This window comes from Thunnus thynnus, chromosome 2 (assembly GCF_963924715.1).
Source record: "Thunnus thynnus chromosome 2, fThuThy2.1, whole genome shotgun sequence".
In the NCBI taxonomy this organism is placed as follows: domain Eukaryota; kingdom Metazoa; phylum Chordata; class Actinopteri; order Scombriformes; family Scombridae; genus Thunnus; species Thunnus thynnus.
In genome coordinates this window covers 27,149,105-27,172,984 of record NC_089518.1, presented here as the reverse complement: position 1 = coordinate 27,172,984, position 23,880 = coordinate 27,149,105, and the positions used below count along the sequence as shown (strand labels likewise).

Genomic DNA, 23,880 nt, shown 5'->3' with positions numbered 1-23,880 from the left:
ATGTTTCCTCGTTTTTTTCGGCAGCATTGTCCGTTGTTTCGTGGCTCGGGCTGACTCGCCGGGTCGACCGTTGGCTTGCTTTCACATTGATTTCTGAAGTGGTGATTGTCTCTGCCATTCACCTTAAACTGTTTGTCATTCAACTTTTACATGTCTTTATTGATATCCCTTTAGCGCTGATGAGTATTTGTGCGCAGGCCGTCATCTGTGTATCCATGTTATCGACTCCAGCATTCGTCTCTGTGTCAGGATCAATGGCAGTCATCCGGCTTGGTCTAATCTAAGGCAGCCATTCCAGTTATTCAGGGGTCACATACCCCCGACCATGTGGCAGAATTCCCGTCTGCTTTAAGCAAGTATGCAAGTGCGGGACAGATGCACCAGGTGACCTCACACACACGCACACGCTTGAGCGCACAAACACATGCAGGATCACAGGCTGACAGACACACATACATGTAGCAACCGCGCCCATAGGCAACACATGTTCGCCATTCTAAACGTATATCCACATGCACACATGCGTCCACACATCACACTCAAGAAATCACTTCTAAATCTATACGACAACTGGTCAGCATACTAAACTGGGCAACACACACCCTCTCTCTCTCTCTCTCACAAGCTCTAATATACACACCCCACAACCAATAAACCCTCTGTGTCTCATTTCTTTCCCCTACCCCTCAGGCCCCTGACACCCCATGTGGAGCAGGTGGGCAACAGGCAGACCAAAGTCTCTGGCACCCCACCCCACTACACACACGCACACACACACACACAGACACACAGGCTCCCCTTTTCACTCTGTTTCCTTTCTCACTCTCCACACACTTCCTCTTAATGACCACAGATATGTTAAAAAGCTCTGCCACTTAAAGCAGCAGCCTCCCTTAGCCACTTAATTTGACATGCTTGGGAGGAAAACAAAGAAAGACCCCTATTGTGGCTTTCAACAGTATCCAATCAAGCCTGCCACTCAATTAGCCATGGACGGCACAACACAAGCAGATAAGGATCCATTTTATTGAGATCTTTTCAATTCTGCCTTAACATCATACTGCACATTAAAGCCTGCATTGAAGGTAAAACCTGCCTGTCGATGCTTGTGGACATGGAACTGACTTTTCCTAGCTCAATTTGCCGTGAAGGAAAGCAACATGAACAATTCTAAAATACTGACGACAAGAGAGATGACAAAATCAATATCGACTTTCTCGGTGGCTCCAGATTGTGTAATTGAGCTATATTATCTGAAAGTTGAGTCACACAAAAATAAAGACACGCCGGTGAAAAACACATTGACAGATAGAGAGAAAGCAATAAAAGCAGGTGACAGACATGGAAGAAGAGTTTTTAAAATCGATCTGTGGGGGCAACTAGGCCGCCAACAAATAAAAAGTCAAAACTGGATTACTCCTGTATTACTGTTTATCGACAACACCGAATGTGCATTAAGGCAGTTTTTGATATGAAGCGTAAAACACATATGGGGATGGTGGCATTTAGCCAACAAATGTGGATGATTTTTTCTGAAAAATTGGAAACTCTTCTTCTTGAGATTAGAGTTTTATTCATCGGCAGAGTGCATGTGTGTGTTTGTGTGCATTTCCACATCTCCCTGGATGCCTAGAAAAAACAGGGCACAAGTCTTGAGGGACATCTTTCGAGGTAAAAGGGGTTTGGCAGACGAGACGGTGAGCCCAAAAAAAATAAAAAAAAAACAACAAAGAGGTAATGAAAGAAAACGTCCAGACAGCAAAGTGCTTTAAAGTCTGAGCGTTTTGCTCTGAATTAGTCCCTCCTGATTCCCAAAACTTTAAAGACACACACACACACAGCAGGGCTCCAAAGTTCAGTTCACCAGCCTGACTGCTGCAAATCCCGCAGCCCTCAGAGATTATCAACTTAAAATGGGATCACATGTTCACAGTTTTGAATCTTCAGGTGGCAACAGTCGATGAGAATCATTCATAGCTGAAACTTCAATCAGAGGATGATGAAGGATTCAATAATCCTGTTGGAACCACACTTGCTCATCTTAATTAATATTAATCTACAGAGACATGTTCTTTTTTATTCCACAAAAAAAGTCTCCTTGTCAATCTGTCTGTCTTTCTACAGTATTTGAGGATCTCCTGAAGCTTTTGTCATATGTCACCATTCCTCTGATAACAGTGTAAACTTACCTTGCAGCGATGTATAAAGTCCTGTTCATGATCATGATGAGCTGGATGTCCAGTTTGTGCCGTTGCGTGTTGTTCCTGCCAGGTTTGTGGCCCACAAACGCTGGATACTGCTTTGTGTCTGCAAGGAGAAGAGACCAGTAAAACAATTAACCCCTGTGGGTGTTATCCCGACGTAATAACTTCAGGAATTTGGACTTTATACATTTCACCGCTTTTGTCAGTTGTCCCACAGGTTTTGGGTCAAATGTCAACCCATGTGTCTTAGCTGGATTAGAAAACTCCACCACAATTGTTGGTTGAGCTCCTACTGTGGCCATAAATTGTAGGCTAACAATGTGCTGCACTGTACCGTGCAATCGTTCTATTGTTAGTGGCTTTGGATGAAAGCGCTTTGTTTGAATAAACAGTCTGATAGAGGAGCAGGTCTATGTGAGGCTGGCTGGCTGGCTACTGTTTCAGCTCTCCTGGCCAGGAGGTACAGCGTTACGCCCAGAGAGAGTAGGATGAGGCAGGACAGAGGGAAAAACACAGAGAGAAACAGAGGAAACAATGACCGTATCTTCATAGCCTGCCACAGTGTTTACACTATCACACACAGCATTAGGAGCCCAACAGAAAAATAGCGGATTATCCTTTGATGTAGGGTGGGCTCCGTTTCAAATGCTGCTTTAAGTCCTCATTTTACTGTGTGTAGAGGGTTGTATCCTTGGGCGCCAAATTACACTCCATGCCTTCACAATGTAGTCAGCGTAGGGGTGGGGGTTGCAGAGGAGGCAAGGGTTGAGAGGGATGTTGAGGAGTGAAAGGATAGAACAAGTGAGAGAGATAGTGAGAGGGGGATTTGCAGTGGGGTAAGAGGTGGAAGACAAAGAGAAGAAAAGAGTGTAGGGAGAGAGCGAGGGAGGACTTGTTATATGAGAGGAGGGACAGGCAGGAGAAAGAAAGAAAGAAAGAAAGAAAGAAAGAAAGAAAGAAAGAAAGAAAGAAAGAAAGAAAAAGACATAAGTATATACTCACAGTTGCCGTGTGAGATACTAATAGGTTCGCTGTCTTCGGGGAAGCCCGCCCCGGCTATTTGCAGTAGCGTGAAGTAGAGTAACAAGGCCTCTGACCTCATGGTCGCACCAACACTGCTGCTGCTGCTGCTGCTGCTGCTGCTGCTGCTGCTGCTGGTCCTCTGCTACAGATTTACCTCAGCCTGTACAAAGAGAGACAGACATGGTAAACGAGAGAGAAGAGGGAGGAGATGGAGAGGGATGAAGGGAAAGTGACGGGGAAGGCGGGAGGGAAAAAACAAAGTTTGTCAAACAAATCTGTTTTCACCTGACTGCCTCCTCAATTACTCGGTTTCTGCGTTCTTTGTTTCACACAAAGAACGCAGAAGCCGGTGGGAAGACGAGAAGTGGCAGAAAAAGAAAAGAGTTCGCCAAACAAGTTCAAGTCCACCTGAATTAGCTGTTTGTGCATTTTGCATGGCCCCGTTGCAATCTGTCAGAGATATATTTATAAATGCATTTTCGATGACTCAAGTGAGTCGCGTTGCAAGCGAAACAGAATTAAATGGATTAGGGTGGTAATATGCGTCATAGATCGATGTCAGGCAGAGAAGATCTCTGTGCCTCTCTCTCTCTCTCTCTCTCTCTCTCTCTCCTCTCCCTCTCTCTCTCTCTCTCTCTCTCTCTCTCTCTCTCTCTGTGTGTGACAGGGTCTTAGTGAAATGGGAGAGCTCTTGTTGAGATTAGCCTGCTGTAAAGTATCTGCAGTACCTGGAGATGGGGCAGGATGGCGTGGCAAGTACCTAATTTCCCACTTGTCAGTCTCCTACAAGGGTAGCAATCCCACATCCTAACTCCTACAGGCCAATGATTACTGCGGGCTAAATTGGTGCATCAGTATGGCTATTAAACACTCTTAACTCAGCAATGGTTAAAGAGCCACCTGGAGGTTTGCACTTTCTTTCCTTTCCTCCTCATCTCACTTCTCATTACACTTGAGAATCTAACTTAAATACCAACTGTTGACTCTCTATTCTCACACAATAATTGTGAGGCTGTTGCATTGCCAATTTCCAGGAGAAGAAATACCTGGATGTTTTTCCTTGATTATTTCTCTTAAAATCTTGGAAAACACTGCATCCTTAGGAGCTAATTTTCTAATGTAATGTATATGTGCCCACTGACGTGGTTTTTATAGCAGAATTGTGTTGATGTAATGTCTTCATTGCATATACCATGGCAACTGAGCTTTTCCTACTGCCGTTTGTGGCAACAAATTACACCCATAAATCATCCCAGACAATTATTGCGTCTGTAATCTAATCAAGAATAAAGCATTTAATTTGCATAAAGCACCTTCTTCTTCTTCTTCTTTTTTTTTTCGTTGAAGCTGCAGGGGTGAGATGTTGCCGGGTAGATAGTGTAAGGGATGCTTCAGGGATGAAGAATTGAATAAAATACTCAATTTCATTTGCTCCAGTCTGATAAAAGTTGTTTATCCCACGCTGTATTTTCATTCGCTATTGTATGTCCGAAGGGGGAACAAACAGGGGGGGAGGAAGGAGAGGGAGAGAGAGAGAGAGAGAGAGAGAGAGAGAGAGAGGGAGGGGGAATTACTTTCTCTTTTCTTTGTCATTCCTCTCTCTCCATCTCTCTCCCTCTTCCTCTCTCTCTCTCTCTCTCTCTCTCTCTCCATGCTCCCGTGAATCTCATTCAGGAGAGGAATGAAAACACTATTCACTGGGAGAATCACTTTAACACTGAGGAGAATACCAATACTAAAGCCTGGATACGACCTTGATCTCACAAGCCGCTCCGTTCCCCTCCCTTCTTTCTCAGTGCTTGGCCTACTCCTCTTATCCGTAGATTGTTGGGGGTTTTTTCGTACTGCTCTCTATATTTTATGAAGAGAAAAATACTGAAATGGATTTTCCCTCAACCTCACGCTCATCATACGGCGAAGGTTGACTGAGCTACACTTTAGCTGTGCATTCGTACTTTGTCCGAATTCGGAAAAAAAATTGACTGGCACTCTTTTTCTTCTCTCTATACAGTACGGTAAACCTCTATGGAGGACTGAAATGTGTTTTTCTCCTGAACCTTGACCCGGAAGTCCTTCAGTAATTGACTGATTGATGAGCAGGGAAGTGGCGTGGGGCAGCGAGGTTTGCCCTGAAGGAGCTGGAAAGACAGTGAATGACAAATGGAGGTTGTACCGAGGAAGAAAACATGTTCCAGCTCTTCTGTCTAATAAATGGGAATAATTCTATAATCATATTTTTAGACAGGACTTGATTATGTCAGAATCAAACGTGAAACTACAATAGCTCCATAAATATATATATATATATATATACGCCAATGCTTGTACTGTTATTGTTCTTAGAAATGAATCTCAGGAGATTAATCATACTCCAGACATTTATCTTGCACGTGCTGAGAATCAGCAGCTGTTGAAGGCGAGGCACATCTTCCATCTATATCAATGGGGTGTAATAGAATGCTAAAAACTGTTAGTCAAACCATTTCACACTGCCTCCTGTGATACACAAAATAAATTGAGCACAAAATGACTTAAGTGAAACCCTAAGCCTTCCAATGGCCCTTTCATTACCAGCTGCCACACATGAGTAACAGGAGGGAGCGAGACACAGTCTGTCTTTACCGAATTACACTCTTTTTGTGGAAGAGCAAATTGCTTCCTTGTGTGTATGTGTGACTCTGTGTGTGTGTGTGTGTGTGTTAAATCCTAATCTAAAATGCTACTTTTGTACACCACCGTAGATGTCTGTTCAAGCACACACAAACACACACTGAAATCAGGAATCCAGGAATCCAGGATTAAACATGTGCTCAAACTTCCAACAATAAATTACCTACTACCGAAAACCACTTGCGCAGGTAGAAGTGAAGTGTGCGGATTTCCTCTCCTGTAAAAGCTCTCCTTGAAAAACAACCAAAGAGGAGACATAAAGAGTAACAGAGGAGCCCTGTGCCTCCTCCTCAGGCTTTTAATAGATAATAACGTTTTGAGAACCTTAGCTACTATTCCCTTACACCTCCCGCACACTCTCAGTGATAAAGTAGCTGGCTGTGTGTGTGCGTGTGTGTGTGTGTGTGTGTGTGTGTGTGTGTGTAATGCAGAAAGGGGAGAGAGGGGAGAGTTAATCAAGCTGGATCCTGGCAGGAGGCCACCAGCAGGTAATAAAAACACAAGGACCCCCCAGAATCCCTCTACAGACCCCACCATCTTATGAATAACTAATACACACATATGCGTACACGCACACACACACTTACTCATTCAGTCACCTTTTATCCTTGCAAGAAGCTAATGCACACAGCTAGAAGCAGAAAATTTGGAGAAAAACGCACATAAACTCAAACTATATTAATAATACACAACATTAGGCAACTCAAAGCAGAGAAGCAATTATACACACGTACAAACACACACATATGCATACATACATCCACTTTCCCTCCCCAGACTGAGCAGCCCCATGAGGGTAACCACCCAAACTACATTGGTTTTAACAATAAACACATGATCAGGCCTAATGATGTTATTGCTGCTGTTGCATCAACATGTTAGCTATAGGTACCCGGAGCTAAAACACAAACACAATAACACACATTTATTAGAGCGACAAGGTCAACCACAGTGGGGCCTCACCTGGGAAAAGGAAGGAAATGTTACCTGACATTTAGTTTGTCAGTCTATTTAAGTGCAATTATAAGCAAAAAACACAGATTAAGACGCACATGCTTCAGAAACATCGGACACACTCTTCCAAACACACACACACATATATGCATGCACACACTTAATGTTGAGAAGGTCCAAGATATTCATCTGCTGAAGGTCCCTGCTGTGCTATCCATCAAACTGTGCGATGAAGTGAGAGACTGCCGTTTAATTACAACAGAGCAGACCTGTTGATAAAGCTTCTGCATGCGTTTGTGTTTGCTTTCTTCATGGCCATCAATCAGTCGCTGAGTCCTTGTCAAATATTTTGAATAGCTGCTATGTATATGAGTGGCTTTACATAGCACAGCTGTGAAGAATGGTTGACCTGTGTGTCGAGGACATAGATATGTCTGTTCCATCTTCACACATTGCTATGTCACGTGATCAAATTGTGCAAGAGTGAATATGATCTTTTCAGACAAGTCGTTGTCATTACTGAGAACAATAGAGGCTTGTCTGATTGGATGTGTTTTTTTTATTATCATAGTCTAGTCTGGAGGAAGTGTTCCATATCAATGATGATGAATGATATATGATTTTTACAGTGAAGTCGCTGTTTCTTATAAATGTTGTCTGACAGCTTTGATACAAGTGCAGCTTGCTTGTGTTTATATTTGGCAGCCTGGATAATGTCCACAGATTGGTGCTGAAGGGTTTACAGATGACAGGAATGCCAGAAAGAAGGGGTAGCTAACTGGCATTGTGCTGTTATGTATCTGTAATTATGTTCAGCTGCTATTTGCATCTTTGATAGGAATTTTGTAAAGGATATATTTACATAAGGCTGTAGAAAACCACAAATTCTGTGTGAGCATTCGTTTAACCAATTATGAGGAAACATATTCGTCCCTGTTATTCATAATCATCCACAGAGCTCACTGTCAACATCTACTAACTGTCAACTATTTCTTCAGTAGAAAGAAGTTGGCTTGTAGTTGGGTGCACTGATCCTTTAAACATGAATTAAAGAAGTAAATAGGATGAGAGAAAGTCATATTTTATCTGTATGTTGCTTTTCCAACTGCTTTTCATGGTTGCTGGAACTGAATAAAAGCCAAAGTGATTTTACAGGCGGATGAATGACGGCAGGGTAATTCCAGCAACTTCAGAAGTGTCGGCTGTGTGACAATCTCACGGTGTTACAGAGCAGAAACACACCTCGCACACGAGTGTGAACGCAACACCCCCAACACCAGACCTACACTTTTACAACTCAGCCATATAAATACCATATTGCTAAACCTAACAAAGTTTTAGTCCGCCATCTATATAGTAACACCTGTTCACAGACAGGCTGTGAAAGAGAAGGGAGAGAGAGACTGGAGGAAATTGGGTTTGGGGTTAGGTGTGAAAGTAGAGAAGAAGACCAAGCAGAGAAGGTTGGAAAGACAGCAAGGTGAGAATAATGCATTGATCCACCATATGGGGATATAAAATGGAATACATCCAACCTCCTAGGGCTCCCAAATGGGGTGGATAGCCTGGCAGGTGTTTACACTTGTCAACCCTGGCCTGATAAATCAGAGAGAAAAGACAGGAGGAGCTGTCTGCCTGAACCCAGGAGGCCATGATAAGAGGAGGGAACGGAGAAAGAGCAAGAGGGAGGAACCTGCCTGTCTATCTGAGAACAAGAGCCAAACTAGCATCCAATATAAACACACAAATCCAGACATGCACACTTGCATGTACGCTCCCACAAACAGTCCTTGAGCTATCAAAAAAACATACTGGTGTTTTTCTTTTCCTCCCCCATTTTTTGATCCCTCAGATGTTGCTTTCAAATGAATATCTGCATGGAGGTAATCCATCATGGTTTGATTATTAAAAGACAATGAAATGGACGTGAATGAGGCACCCTGTCGCTGTTCGCCCTTTATTGAAACAGAAGCCCAAATGCAAGAACGTCTCCCTTTTAAAGAGGTGACGGATTGATTCTGGAAGCGAGCCAAAGAAGACTCAAAAAGACGAGAGGGAACCAGAGGGAACCAGAGACAGAAGAACAGCAAGAGAACAGAGGCAAAGCGCCAACTTGGAACAACAGCAACCTCACAAAGAAATTCACTGACTGGAGATAAGCTGCTATCTTTATAACTCTAACTCTGTGATCTGAAAGCCATTAGGCCTGGACATGCCTCTGTGCGTCTTATTCATTAAAAACAATTATCTGCTGCAAAGCAATGGGTATCCTTTTTTTTTTTTTTTTTTGGAATGTATTGAGGACATTCTTTGCAGCAAATTACCATAGATTTAGAAGCAAAAAGAATTAAAAAGAAAACGTGTGACGGGAATGCAAAGAGACCGGGAGAGCAGAGGAGAGGAAAAGACAGCAAAGCAGAGAGGAGAGGAGAAGAGGGATGTTGATGGGTGTTCTCTGACATCACACCAGCCCTGCCACCCGCAGAAATCAACCGGGCAGAAAGATTAGAGGAGATAACTACCTACAACTCACTACATTGTTTTTAAAAGTAGGTCAAGAGCTTGTTAGGCTACTGGGGCTCAGACGAGCTCCCAAATTTACTCTGGAAAACCTTTTGCAGCTGAACATTGAGGACAAAGAATAGGTTACATGGAGTTAATTTAGCCTAAAAATATAATTACTTAACACACCCAATAAATGGTAAATATCATGCAACTATACCTGCAAAATACTCTTTATTCTATTCATCTTTATTTCTCTCTTTTTCACGAGTTGTTTTTCATGCCCACATGGCCATTTGTCCCTTATGTTCCCATACTACCTCTCACAGACTTAATGAAAACATTTGTTACGGTATCACCATCATTCCTCCCCCTCTCCTCTCCCTTCATCCTCATAATTCTCTTTTCACTTCTCTTTATCTCCTCAAGAATGGCGGCAAAGAAGAAAAAGGTGAGTGTGGTGCAAGCTGCTCCCTCGCTTTGTCTAAAAGAAGCATTTATGAATCAAAACAATCCCCCACTCAGTCACATTCACACACACACGCACACACACACACACACACATACAAACACAAAGCCCGACTACACACAAACGTACACTCAACTGGTGCTTAAGAGATTGACCCCAAAAAAGAACGAGGTTACGCATTTAAATATCAGAACCTTTTCCAGGCCTGTCAATCACAGCTCGCGATGTTACAAGTGGAGCAACTTAATCAATCTGGAGGCAGCTGATACAGAGCTGTGTGGGCAAAGCAAAGAAAATTGCTGCTGATAAGGACATGCTTGGTAGCACATGGCCGTCTCTGTCTCTCTTTTGATCCAATTATCTCTTTGGTCTGATGCTACTCCGCCTGCCTTTCTGATTGTTTGACATCACCCTGTTTATCCCTTTACTCTGTATCATAAGGCCATACTTTTGTCGATCCATACAGTACAGTACTTGGTCACTTTGAGTAAAGATCACCCGCCTAGTGTTGAGTCTGAGCTGAGCGATAAAAACCGGGACTCAGTGTTTCTCCTGAGGTGCGGCAGAGAAGAAATAGCAGTAAAAAAAACATCAGAATGTCACTGAGCTAAATGCCACATTAACTCCGCAGAGAGAGAGATGCTGGAATGACTGAAGCACAGCGCCCTGTGGAGCAGTGATGGGGCGTTGAAACTGTCACACGGTATAATGCACATTTTACTTGGAAACTCGCATTTTAGAAGGCCAACTGCCTTCAGGGTGCCTGGGTGTCTTCAAGCGATGCTGCACTATGTCATGCTATCCTTAATCATGATAGAGACCTGAGACTTCCAGCCTGTAAGGTTGGTGAGTCGAGTAATGCTTTAAATTAGGCTGCCTGAGGTTTAAAACATTTGAGAATATGTTTGGAGATGTGAATCTGATACAGGATGAACTAAATGCAGGGGCAGATGACACTTCAAGGAAGGGGTTAAGCACATCCTCCTCGGGCCTTCGTCCTTGGTAAACATCAGTTAAGCCATCAGCAGGGGGAAGCATAACAGAGAAATCCATTTCTGTCTGTCTGGTTAAGTATTTCCAAATCCAAAATGCATGAGCCCTAAAATGATTTTTTATGTAACTTCTAGAAGAGGAAAAAAAAAAAACTGGTTCACTAACGGGAAGAGAGGAGGCTTGATAGACTCGCAGCAATTCATGCATAAGTTCTTTGAGTCATAGCAGAAATTAGTATTTAAAAGAGTATGGGAGAAGTAGCTGAGGGACACTGTGTTCCTGAGGTAGTTTTCCTACAAATAAAAGCGGATGAGCAATCAATAAAACAATAGCTTTAATTCTGGCCCAAGAGCTGGATGGACCATTTTCCTCGACAGGCCTGAGTTGTAAATGAGAAAAGTCTCAAAGTCAATATTCAATGGCAGCTCACTAAATGGTTTTTTACTATGAATATAACCAGCTCAAGAAGATTTAGAGGAAAGAAATGGACATTTTTCCTTTCCTTGCTGGACCTTGACTAAACAGACATAAAGTTTTAATCAATAAAGCATGTATGTATGAATCCATGAAAATCATACGAATCCAACTGATATGACCTCTAGTCTGGGACAGAGGCAGAGAGGCATTAATGATAAAACAGCAGTCTTGTATAATCTTGTACTGTGGTAAAGCACTGTGGCAGAGATGTCAAGACATCTGGCAGAAAAGTTCAACTCTCAGTGCCTCCAAGAATTCACTGTGTAATGACAAGGCTATATATGTACATTCACTGTGTTTTTGTTTTTTTGGGGGGGGGGGTTTGCATTTGCTTTATCACTCAACTTATGCAGCTGTTTTTGTTGTGTTCTTTTCCTCTCCTTGCAACTAAACTGGAAAAGCAGACACAGGATATGAGGGTGGCCTACAGGGACTGAATAAGAGGTGTGATGGTTTTCTGTTGTTGTTGTTGTATCCATCTGGTGCAGTTTTCACATCTCACAGCCTCCTGCTTCTTCATAATAGGTGTTCTTCAGAGTTATACAAGGTGTGATACCATCTCTATCTGTGCCTCGCTGTGTACCTAACGAAATCCTCTCTCTTCTGCCTGTTCAGCAAGCTTTGCAGCATGTTGTGCCGCATTCCGACGATCCATCAATCGTGCATTTTTAGTAACTGCAATGCAATGAAATGCAGCATACGCATATCATCAGTTATATGTTCATGTGTGTGTGAAAAGCCATAAAAAATGCCATGCTATCTTGTAAATAACGCCGTGCGATGAAGCTTGATATAGCATGCATCTGTTTCATTCATAAACTCTGTAAATGTACCATGATTTCATTTTCTGTTTTACCATCACAGAAAATTATTTCGGCTCTCTTAATGGCATATTTCTTGTTGAGCTCCCAGTTCATTTGATGCAGGTTCCATTATGCTAAGTGATTGAGTCTGTGTCCTCGCTGATAACTGGCTAGCTGGCCTTCCGTTCTACAGAAACAGCGGCCTATCAGATCTGACTGAGCATGATGCTAATCTCTATTAAGGTAATGTGCTGGCCACGGGTCAGGGGAGAGCAGAGCACACCACTATCACACACTTTCCTGGTCTCCCTCATTATCAGTCTCTTTCTTATTCACTTAGTAGAAACCACCTTGTTCAGTAAGACTCTGTACATTTCATTTTCTCGTCCTCTTTCCTTTCCTTCTCTCAGCTCCCCTGCCCTTCCCTGCAACTAAACGTCGAATACATCTTCAGAATAGAATAAAACCTCATCCCACAGACTCTGATTCTCTCCATGTTCCTCTATGACAGGAAACATATATTTATAATGGAGGATGGAATAAACTAAATACAATTACGTTCTGTGTTAGCCTGTGATATTGTGATACTGATAACAGAGTATCTTGTTTTCTGTTAGTGCATCATATCCAATAGCATTATGAATCATCTCCGATAAACCAGGACATTCAATCCTGCCGCTGCATGAGGCCACAGTCACTGACTGACAACACATTATACCACAGTAGCTGTTGTATTGCCAATGTACAGAATGAATCTGTCTGAATGTTGTTATCTCCACAGAACATATTGTAGGAGTGATGCAGCATGCAGCATTCAGCTCCAAACTAATGAACGAGATGACAATCCTCAGGCAGGCAGATCATTGAGACGCTCTGGCAGTGTGAAAACAAAGTGTATGAAAAGGAAATGTATTACGCAATGCTCTACATTTTATTGCAAATAAATGTTGTCAGTCTGCAGCAGAGTGGTGCCTGTCATTACCATTACCATTATGTTACAAGATGAGGTAACACAATACAGGATGTTCTATAGTTATAAACTCAGAAAAAGACTGTTGAAGGCTAATTGTTGCTTGTGTTGCTTCAACCTCCAGTAAATTACACTGTAGGAGGAAAGACAGAGACAAGAGAGGAATCACAGATAGGAGATAGGAGAGAAAATGTTTTTAAAAGAAAGATACACAAGAGAAGTGATGTAAAGCATGTAATCCTTCAGGAAACCAATGTCTCTGTCTGTAAACCTGATTAGAGCCAAGCCAATTAGTGCAATTATACATCTTAGCGTGTAGCTATGCCCACGATGCTGTAGACTAGCATGTCTGTATTAGCCAGCTGTAAGACACTTCTCATGACATAGCAACAGGCAAGCACCTGCTCAGTGGCAGGCTGTAGACATGTAACAATTATAATGGACAATATTAACATTTAAATATGTTCTTATGCATTGTCTTGATCTAAAAAGTAAATCACAAGTAAAGATTTTGCATTACTCTCTCGAATAGTCAACAAATAGTAGAGTTTATGATCTTAACACGGCTGTGACGTGTGATACAATCAAGTAAAAGCCTTTCATAAAAAATAAATTCTCTATGCAAGATGCTGAATCCATTTACTACAAAGACTACTCAGTAGCACAGGCTAATTATCCATTAACAATTAGCTATGAGCCATGCAAACACAATCCCTTTAGGATTTTACGTACATGGGGCTGGTTTATTAGTTAACCTCGGTTAACTTAATAAGTATTTATGGCTGCTGTGTATATAGTACTGTGGATCCTGTACAAGCTTATTCCACAATAATTAACATCGCAACAAGAAGTTATAAATAGAACGTGATGCTTTTAATGTCAAACAAGTTATAAAGCTGAGAGCATTTGCATGACAGGCACTGAAGCATAAGATAATGAACACTGAATGCCAGGTTCATGTAATGAGCTGTATGAATACTGGTGCCACAAGAGAGGTACATTCTTTATAACAAGACCACAAAATCAATACAGAGAAGCAGCTCTGTGGCTCCACAAGTTCATTTATGCAGAAGAATAAAAGACAGCCCCAGGATAAAAGTGAATCAAGTTAAAAAATATTGTGTTCAGCATAGGGGGGGAAAAAAGACGCAAGTCTCCCGATGTTTGTCCCGTTGTAGCCTACTACTGTAAATGATGTAATGTTAATGCAAGTGCCCATAGCACTTTAAACGCTTGGCTGGTTAGGTGGCATTAGCTAAAAGTACTGTACACATGCTAATTGTAAATGTAACAATGTGTGACAACTAAAAATGTTCGCCGTTTTAGGTCATTTTGAAACTGACGCACAAGTCCTGGACTTGTCACAAAAAGACATTTTACAAGAGAAAATAAAATTTAAATAAAAAAGACAGAAATAAGACAATACAGTCCAGTATGGCATGAAGACAAAGAGATTCTGACCTTGTGTTTACAGCTGTTTGAACCAGCACTCATGTCACCGTTTCTCATATGCACAGTAATTATGCTGTAATTACAGTGTACGGTTACAATGAAAACTGGGTGTACTTCAGAGACTTGAAAATCATGTACTAACTGGTGGAAAACTGTATGAAATTACATCTGAATCACCTCCTTTCAATTGTCAAAGCTTTGGAAAATGCAGAACCTCATTGACATTTGTGTTATAATTTCTTTCAAGTGTAACATGAGAAATTTAGAGGGTTCAAGATCCTTCTCCGCATCTCACTCCAGGAGCCCTCTCCTTCCAGGGGAACGTACAGTACATTGCCGTCTCTGTCTCCCGTCACAAATTTCAGTAAAGCATATGACGGTTCTCCGATAAGTAATTTTCCATGCTGTGTCACAGCGTCTTTGTGATCACTAACTTCTTATATCAGCTGTGTCATGCAATTTTTCTAATGGAAATGTTGCATTAATTCAGTGGCCTGGGCTATACATCATGGCTATAAATTTCCCTTGTGGGAGTTGAGCTGAGCTGGACCAGGCCAGGCCAAATCAGGCTAGCAGCTTTCCAGGAACAGACAACAAATGAAAGAGCACTGGGCTCACTTTGTGTTTACTGCTTTCTTTTTTCCATGAAAAATGAAAAGATAAAACCCATAATATATATTAAACAAAATTTTTCTGGGTCCTGGAAAACACTTAATTTTTTAACTGCAATTAAGAGATTACATACTTGACTGAATAGGTTTAGGGAGTCCTTCAATCATTGAATGAACCTTTTTAACCATATAGTTAAATTCAAATTAACTGTCATGATAAAACCATCTTGTTTGTCTTTATCCATCAAGGCTGACACTTTGAATTTCCAAGTATTTCACCCAACAACAATGGAAAATATGTGTGGTCAAGACTAAACAAAAGATTCATCATAATCCATTAAGAATAGCTCAACAAAGGAAATGGGATTTGTATAAGTAGTATAATTTTCACAGTACAAATAAGCAGTGAACTGGAAGAAAAACCTGTTTACAGTTTACGATAACGCCGCATAATTGCTGAGAACTTGCAATCTGGAAGGTGGAGGACACAATTATTCTTTCTTATCTATTTTCTGTTTTTCACACCATCACTCACTAAGTGTTGTTCCTCTCAAGTGATAAAAGCTTTAACAGCCTCCCATTTCACGCTAACAAATTCTGATTACTTTTTTTGTGTGTTTTTGTTCTGGGAGGGGGGAGACTTCTTCTATTTCAGCCACTTGCCGTTAGACAGAGTTTATAAGAATACACCGCAGGCAAGGCTTCAGCTAAAAAACCTCAACTAATTCCTCTGGCTTTCATCTTAACCTTATAACCTCTAGCCTTACCCCACTCGGGAAACATCTAAAGATCTGCGTTTACGACTTCCTGTCAGTTTAAGGACAGAGGAGGGAAAAATAGAAGAGAGGGGAACCAGACTGAAGATGGAGAGAGCATCAGCCCTGACCTATTGTTCTCAGTCTGAGTGATAATGAAGGATGGTGTGAAGAGAGTGAAGAGGAGACTGCAGTGATGGGCTGTTGTGAGTATTTGTGCAATCCGACATGTGGTTATGTGCTTGCCCTTTGCAGGTGTTGTGTTACAGTCAGTCGTTCAGATGGTGGGCGTGTGCCTACCTGCAGCTCCAGAGCTTTACACAGCGGAGGCACCGAGGGAAACCTGAGCTTGTCAAGCCCACTCACCGTGATGTTAAGCTAATGCCAAGATTACTGCTTCCTTTCAATCAAAACCATGAAAAAAAAATTCCTATTTCCCCTTCTGCCTGCCTGCCTCTTTGCCTTTCTCTTTGTCTGTCTCCTTCTCTGTCTGCCTGACTGACTGCCAGACAACAAACCTACAGTACATCAGGTATAAAATGGTTTAAACCGGCTTCTCTTAATTATACGCTCCCACAGTTCATAGAGAGATCTGAGGAGGGAGTTTAAAGAGAAGTTAGGGAATGGTTGATGAAGTGTGCTAGAAAAGGGGTGGATTTGAGAGAGAGGAGAAAGAGCGAGAAGAGTCTCCTTTTTTGGTTAAGCAGACACATCGTGGCAGTTTGTACAGTGGCTGAAGAGTTATCATGTCAGTCCACTTCTGAGTTTGATGAGTCATGTGGAGGGAAGAAGCTTTTTGACTCAGACACTTCTGTATTTTTAAAGAGACAAAAGAACAGCAACGCTTTTTCAAACCTGAATGATTGACAGCTGGAAGACACTGATTTACGACCGCTGTACACCTTTATTTAGTCATTTCTACATGACTGATGATTTTGCTTGTTCTATTAAAAAATAGTAGCGGGAAAATCCGTTTAGACGATGCAGCAGTGTTAAAGGATAGGATTTTTCAAGTGTGCCTTAAAACAATAGTCAGCCAATAGTCAATATGCATGCATATTTGAGCAAAAATTTATTTAAAAGTTTATCTGAAGATAGTATGAGGCTTAAGCAGTCTGAGTTCTGCAGTTACAGTCTTTTTAGTAAGAAATTCCTTCTTTGTATCTCAGTGGATTGTTTTTCTGTTCAGCTTCAGTGGAAGGATCATAACAAAAAGAAGGAAATTGGCACTATAAAGACAGAAACTTTGAAAGATATTGACTTGTATTGACTAATTTGGACGACTGAAGTCTCATATTAGCTTCAAATAAACTTTTTAAAAATTTTGTATGAAAGGAGGACTGTAGATGTTGTCCCCATTGTGGAGGGATCTCTTATGCTGTTTTTCCATTAAATGGTACTGGCTTGACTCAACTCCTCTCGCTTTACTGTTTTGATTTTGTTTTCCATTACAGAAAGCACCCCCTCAATGTAGGGCAGGGTTTGCAGGGATGACCATTGCTGATTGGTCAAATACACACAACATAGCACACTCAACAGATGATACACAATGGAGACAGACGTTCTTAGTCTCTGTTTAATTTTCCTCCACTGCATTTCTCAATAATTCATTACATCCAATTCATGCAGCATTAAATACAACAGGACAAACCTGTATTGTTTTTTCTTCATGTGTGAATGCTGTGTTTCAAGCACGGCTGTAATTTTTTTCAGCTGAGAAGAGTGAGCAAGCGAGACAGACAGTGCAGTGGTGGTCAAGCGAGGAGAGAAAGCCGCAGTATGAGAGAAGCAGTATGAGAGAAATGACTGACCAATCAGTGGTCTGAAGTGTTTTCATGTCACCTTTTAGTATCAGCTCAATTTGCTTGGAACCTCAATGGAGGCGATACCGAAAAAGGTCGGTATGAGATACCAGATACCAGAGACCAGGTACCAGGTACTATCCACAACTTTTGCCAGATGGGAAACCAAAAAAGGCGAGTAGAGTTGAGTCGAGTTGAGTTGAGCTGTTACCATGTAGTGGAAAAAGGGGCTTTACTGGTCAGTATGAACAGCAATGATTATAATAAGAAAAACATATGTCAGTGTTCATTTGGTCACCTAACTATTGTTTTATGACGGACTTGAAAATGTGTGATCCTTTAAGGAGATGGCCAAAATTTTCTGACATTGCAAAAATTCCATCATTAGACTGAGATAGTATGAAAACAACAGATGTTACTACCCAAAAGTTTTCAATTGTTTTCTGACAGTACATACTGAGATTTGAAATCATGGATTTGTAGGCAAGCCCAGCAGCCCACACAGCCTCTAGTGCACTGTATGAATATCTTCTACTTCCAGAAGCAAACAGTGCCCAGACATACTGTACACACACCTACCTGTGTACAAAGGTTAGTGGCATTTCATACATGTCTTCTCTCACCGCGGCAATATACAATATACATGAACAAGCAACCAGCAAATACAACTTCTATTTCCTCAGTGATTTGTTGCATGACTATATATCCTGTGTACTTTGCCTTTGTGTGTATGTGTGCGCTCTACTAACCATCTCATTTCCCCATAGGAGGACTTAGTCTGGCTGTGACTGCATCCTCTGGCACACTCACACTAACATTTCATCCTGATTGTCTCTATCAAAGTAATTCATCATCATCGACTGAAAGACTGTGGCTGGAGCCTCCCCCCGACTCACCATCTCTCTCTATCTCTCTCTCTCTCTAGTTTGTCTTCCTCTTCCCATTTCTGCCCCCCATCTCTGGCTTTCCCTCTCTGTCTTTACCTCTCGCTTCCTCTCTCTGTGTTTCTCTATCTCTCTCATGTCCGTCTGGCTCCTGAGATAAACACAAGTCTGGCTCTCCTCACACAGACAAAATATCTATAAAGATGAGCGCAATCTCATGTGAACTGCACTGGTTTGGCTGTTTTGTCCAAGTGACCCTCCAGCAGAACATAATCCATCTGTCTCCCTCATTTTTCCTTACCTCACTTGTTCTTTTTCTTCTTTTTTTATTTTTTTCCCTCGCTACCCTCCACTCAACCTCACCAGGTTTCAGATTGACGAGCAGATTATATCCAGTGGAAAATGTGATTAATGAGTTCGTCTGAATAATGTAAATCAACTTAATGGAATTGAAGACACAGAACGAATAAGCGAAGAGGAGCTGGAGGGAGGAAGAGATAGAGGAGGAGAGGGAAGGGGAGAGGGTTGCTCAAGGTTCAAATATCCACTCAGCTAAAAAGCAACAACAGTAAGAGGGCCTTAGCTGATGTCACACTGGCCTTGGAGAGAAAAAAGGAGGATAGGCAGCAATGTCCTCCTTTTTATCCTTTCTTCTTGTTTCCCTCATTCTGTCTTCTTTTGATGAGTCCCTGGGGTAACCTGCCCCTCCCTTCCATCCAATCCTCCTTTCATCCATCCAGATATGATCCTATCCAAACCATCACCACCAGTAGCATCACCATCTCATGCACGCGCGACTCCACGTGCACGCAATCACAGAGAAAGCCTAGAAGACTGCACTTTACAGTCTGCTAGCTACAACAATGAAATCTGTGCTTTACTGACAGAGTTAGGGCCCCTAAAGACATAAGAGGATCAAGTTGCTCATCCGGTAACTTAAACCTTTTAACTGTTTGTGCATTTAATTCCACTGACATGCAATTTTTGGACAAAAAACAATGCAAAGGAGCTATCTTGTCAGACAATGCTAGGGCTTAATACCCTGATCAGGCTGGCTTAACAAAAATACTTCTCAAGAATTTAGAGACCCACTCATGTGGAAGGGACTTCAACAAACTTAGCAATCATAAAGTTGCCTTTCTTTTTGTTTATTTTTTTCACCATGTCAGGTTCTTTAAAGGTTTCAAAAGCTGATCTTTTTCCCTGAAACCAAACCTTTGAGGAGCCAGCTATTGTAAATGCAAACTTTGTCTTTGTGTAATTGACTTATCAGCTAAAGTGCAGCAGTACGGATCCTCTAGTCTGATTGTAGAAAAAGGATCTGCGGATTATTATCTTTACCTTAAAACTCTGTGTTAAACTAAATCTGTAAAAGAAGGATAACACAACAATAGGATAATTACCAATACTGCTAGTAGGTTTTTTTTGCACTTAATCTTACACAGCGCAAAGCAATACCCATCCTCGGTTCTTTCTCAGCTTGTATTATTTATTCATTCATTCAAAAAACAGGCTCCCTAACTGGTTGTTCAACCTGCCTGCATATGTGCAATCATGTGAAATACGGGTGCTTTGTTCTATGACATCTAAACAGATCTAGAGATGTATTTTTCTTATTCATTTAAAAACAATAAATAAGTATTATTAGACTCCATACGTGGAAAAGAAGTAGTGTCATACAATCCATAATACTAGAAACAAACAGGATTTCAGAAATACTGAAATCCAAATGCCCAGAGCTGCCACCAAAGCAACTTTCTAATTGTTATTTTTTTCTTTTTATTTATTGAATTAACTGTTCAATTATATTTTCTGTAATTTTGATCTTCCCAAATGTTGATTCAAAGCCTACACCAAACTCCACAATATAGTTCTTGGGGAGTAATACAAAACTATATACTATATTTTGAAATTTTAGTCTTTAGTCTAAAAAATACCAGAACCAGCCAAAACTCACCATGTGTAATGTCTGTGTATCCGTAAAATGTCACTACAGGTCATTAAAACCCCCCCAAATTTCCAAACACAATAATAAGGACATGACTTTGGTTTCCTATCATTCTGCTGTAACCCTGTTTTACAAGCATCCCTCCAGTGCACCTTTATAAAAGATAAAAACTTCAATAATAATAGACAGAATTTGTTAGTACCTGTAAAACAAATTTATATACTGTGCGTCTAATCATTTACTATCTTTGTTTCTTTCTCAGATCAAGTTGTTAATTAGTAGTCACTTCAGTTCAGCAGTTTCTGAAGGAACCAAGTCGGCGCAGCATTCCAGAAGACTTCATTCTTCATTTTCATTTTTCTTCTGCAAAGATAAGCCATCTGTGAAATGATGCTGTAGAGATTTGTTCTCTTGTGGCATATTAATGTGATGAATTAGAATCATGCACTGACAGGTTAGGAGACAATTACTCGGGATGCTTATGAGGTAATTTAGTGTAGGTTTTCAGGCAGATGAGGCAGCCTTAGACCCTGAATGTCTAAATATTTGGGATGGGCGGGGTATATTACTTTATGATTGGTGAGTAGATAGGAGAGCTGGTTTTCTGTCGAATGTAAGTGGAGACGCTCAGCAGCCAGCCCCTGTCTTGAATTAGCACGTAAAGCTTGTTCAAAGCGTTGTTTCTCTAGGGGGTAGAGCTACAAGCAGGTAAAAAGGAGCAGTCTGTATCTTTATATCATATTGAATCTAAGCCATTTTTTTGTAGAATCAATCCATGACATACAGGTATGACTGCATTTGACATATTGTCTGAAGCATAGACATGTGCTTTGCCCTTTGACACCATTTCTATCTGTCAAAAAACTGACTGAAACTGACAACGGAGGTGCTGACAAAAGTACTTGTGTGAATTAGAATGGCCCTTCTACTGTTGCCCCTTGGTGTGTGTTGACTGGCTGATGTTATTGGTTTTTGTTGGTAGACAAGACAACACCGACAGGCATCAGCAGCCAATCCCCTCGTGCCATAGCAGCATAGCATGTCTAAAAAAGACACACGGCTGACTTACAGGAGGAGGGTTGTATGAGGGGAGAGGTCAAAGGTGACAGGTTTCAAAAACAACAGCTGTCACGGAAGTAGAGGAGATTTTAGATTAAATTAACATAAACACTGTGTTTAACAGTAGTAAAATGTTCTTTTACACTTCTAGGCATTCAATAGTTCACTCTAAGGTAAGATTATACTGAGAGTTTAATATTAAATGAGTCAAATAAATGTCAAACATTGTATCTGTTTAAACCTTGTATTTGCATAGAACCATGTTAAAAACAGTGTGATGCAGACAGGATTCACAGATTTGAATGGTGTATTTACATGTGACTATAAGTGTCTGACCAGATCACTAAAATGCATGCGCTGAATCATATTAATCCAAATGGACAGGATCATCTAAAGCCCGTACAAGATATAATCTCTTTTTTTAAAAAACAGGATATGCTAGTACAGTTCATTTCATTATCTCTGTGATATTACAGTATCTCCAGTAGCAATTAAGCACAGTACAATATACTGTACTACTACGGTATCCAGCCAACCACATCTGTTTTACATTTTTCAGATGGGTCGGGATAAAATTGCCCTCCTAACCAGAGCCTGAATACAGTCTGAGGGAAATGACATAAAAATTGCAGCCACTGGGCTACTACCCAAAGACCTTTATTTGCAACATTTAATACTATTTTTAAGAAACCCCTGGTGGCTGCGCTCACAAACATGCACATATTGCACTTTAAGCTACACAAGTTAAATCCCCAGATTACAAAACAGCTCTGATTTTAGTTCTTTTTCTTGTTGCTTTTTATTCAAGTGTAACAAAGAGACTAAAAGTGTCATCTGAAGCCTTGGGACTATGTATGCTCCTTTAAAAGCAATACTACATTATCCTTTAACATCACCAGATTTATGTTTTCTTTTTATCAACACTATATAAACCAACAAATCACAAATTTATCAACCCCCCCCCTCTATTCACAGATAAGCATCTTACCCTCATATGCATGGCTTTCCAAGCATATAATATGTATTTGCATCTAGAGCTGGTACTATAGTGCTGAAGAGATGCAACAACAACACAAGCTAATCCGAGCAATGTGCCTCGGAGGGTTTTAGCTCAGGGGAGGGACTTAGAAGAGAGCGAGGGAGAGATGTGAGGGACTTAAAGCAGTCATTGTCCCTCCAGGAGCAGATTAACTATTTTAAAAGCAAAGGTGACGTCTATTGCTGGCTCGCCATGCAAGCCGGCCGACGCTCTCAAACTCCAGCAAACTCTGAGTGAGATGCTGTTTCTCTTTCTAATAGTTTGTTGCCTCCATCTCTTTTTTTTTTTCTTACTCTACAGGGCACTCTTCCCCAAGCAAATATGTCATTTGCTCAGTTTCTGTCTTTATCTTTCTCAGTTCTCTTGCTTCCTCCCTCATGTGCCCATTCTTTATTTTCTTCTAATCAAGTAAGAGACCGACAGAAGCTCACTGAGAGCAGTTCCTGCAACAATCACCACCGCCTGCGCAGGGAGCGGTGCCAAGGCCATAATGAAACACTGGGAGCACAGGGAGGACTGCCGATTAAAAGTTATTATGCCGCTGCAATGGCACCAATAAGTGAATGGGAGTCATGGGGGCTGTGGGGGCTCCATCCATAGAGAGCGGCATAAACGGGCAACGAGAGAGGAGAGTATACACCAGGGATACACAGGAGTGAGGGGGATGACACTACCGGAGAAAAGAGGGTGGAGAAACTAGGGCATGAGGGAGAAGAGAGTTGGGTGTAAATATGGAGGCTCCTTGTTAATGTGTGGGGGGTGAAGAGGGGTGAGGAGAGAAGGCACCACAAATAATCTACACAAGGGAGAAGTGGGATAAGTGCTAGACTAAAGAGGGAATGGGAGAGAGAGTGGTGGGTGAGGAAAGAGAGGGCACCACACATGCGATACACTCATGTTTACTCAAAGGAAAACAAAGACAGGGATGGCATGGAAATGCAAATAAATCCCCCCCCTTGCCACCAAAGTGTTTTTATTAACTCTAAGAAACAGCATTGATGGAGGAAGCGAGGGAAAAGTAACAAAAAAACACACACACAAACTCCAATCATCGCATGTCTCTTGCCTTTTCTTTGTGAATATATAAGAATGTGTAAACAACATTGTGGCATGTGCGCTATAATAATTCGCTGTGGAGTCATGCTTTCCTCTCTCCCCTCACAGAGCAAACTGGTCCTCTTGTGTGATCTGCATAATGCATGAGCTCTCTGTATAGATTGTCGAGGGAAAAATTGGGCACGGCAGTAACAATCGGAAAGCAAGCA

General features: G+C 41.4%; 1 protein-coding gene across 2 annotated transcripts in view; it reads right to left on the bottom strand.

The window, feature by feature from the left end:
* Positions 1-23,880, bottom strand: part of sema6a (sema domain, transmembrane domain (TM), and cytoplasmic domain, (semaphorin) 6A) — a 105,940-nt gene that overhangs the window by 57,701 nt on the left and 24,359 nt on the right. For both annotated transcript variants that reach the window (XM_067613560.1, XM_067613566.1), the window contains exons 2-3: positions 3,207-3,387; positions 2,190-2,307 (exon numbers count right to left, since the gene is read on the bottom strand). In XM_067613560.1, the coding sequence (XP_067469661.1) occupies positions 2,190-2,307; positions 3,207-3,306 (218 nt within the window). In that variant the 5' untranslated portion in view covers positions 3,307-3,387. The remainder of the gene's footprint in view (positions 1-2,189; positions 2,308-3,206; positions 3,388-23,880) is intronic.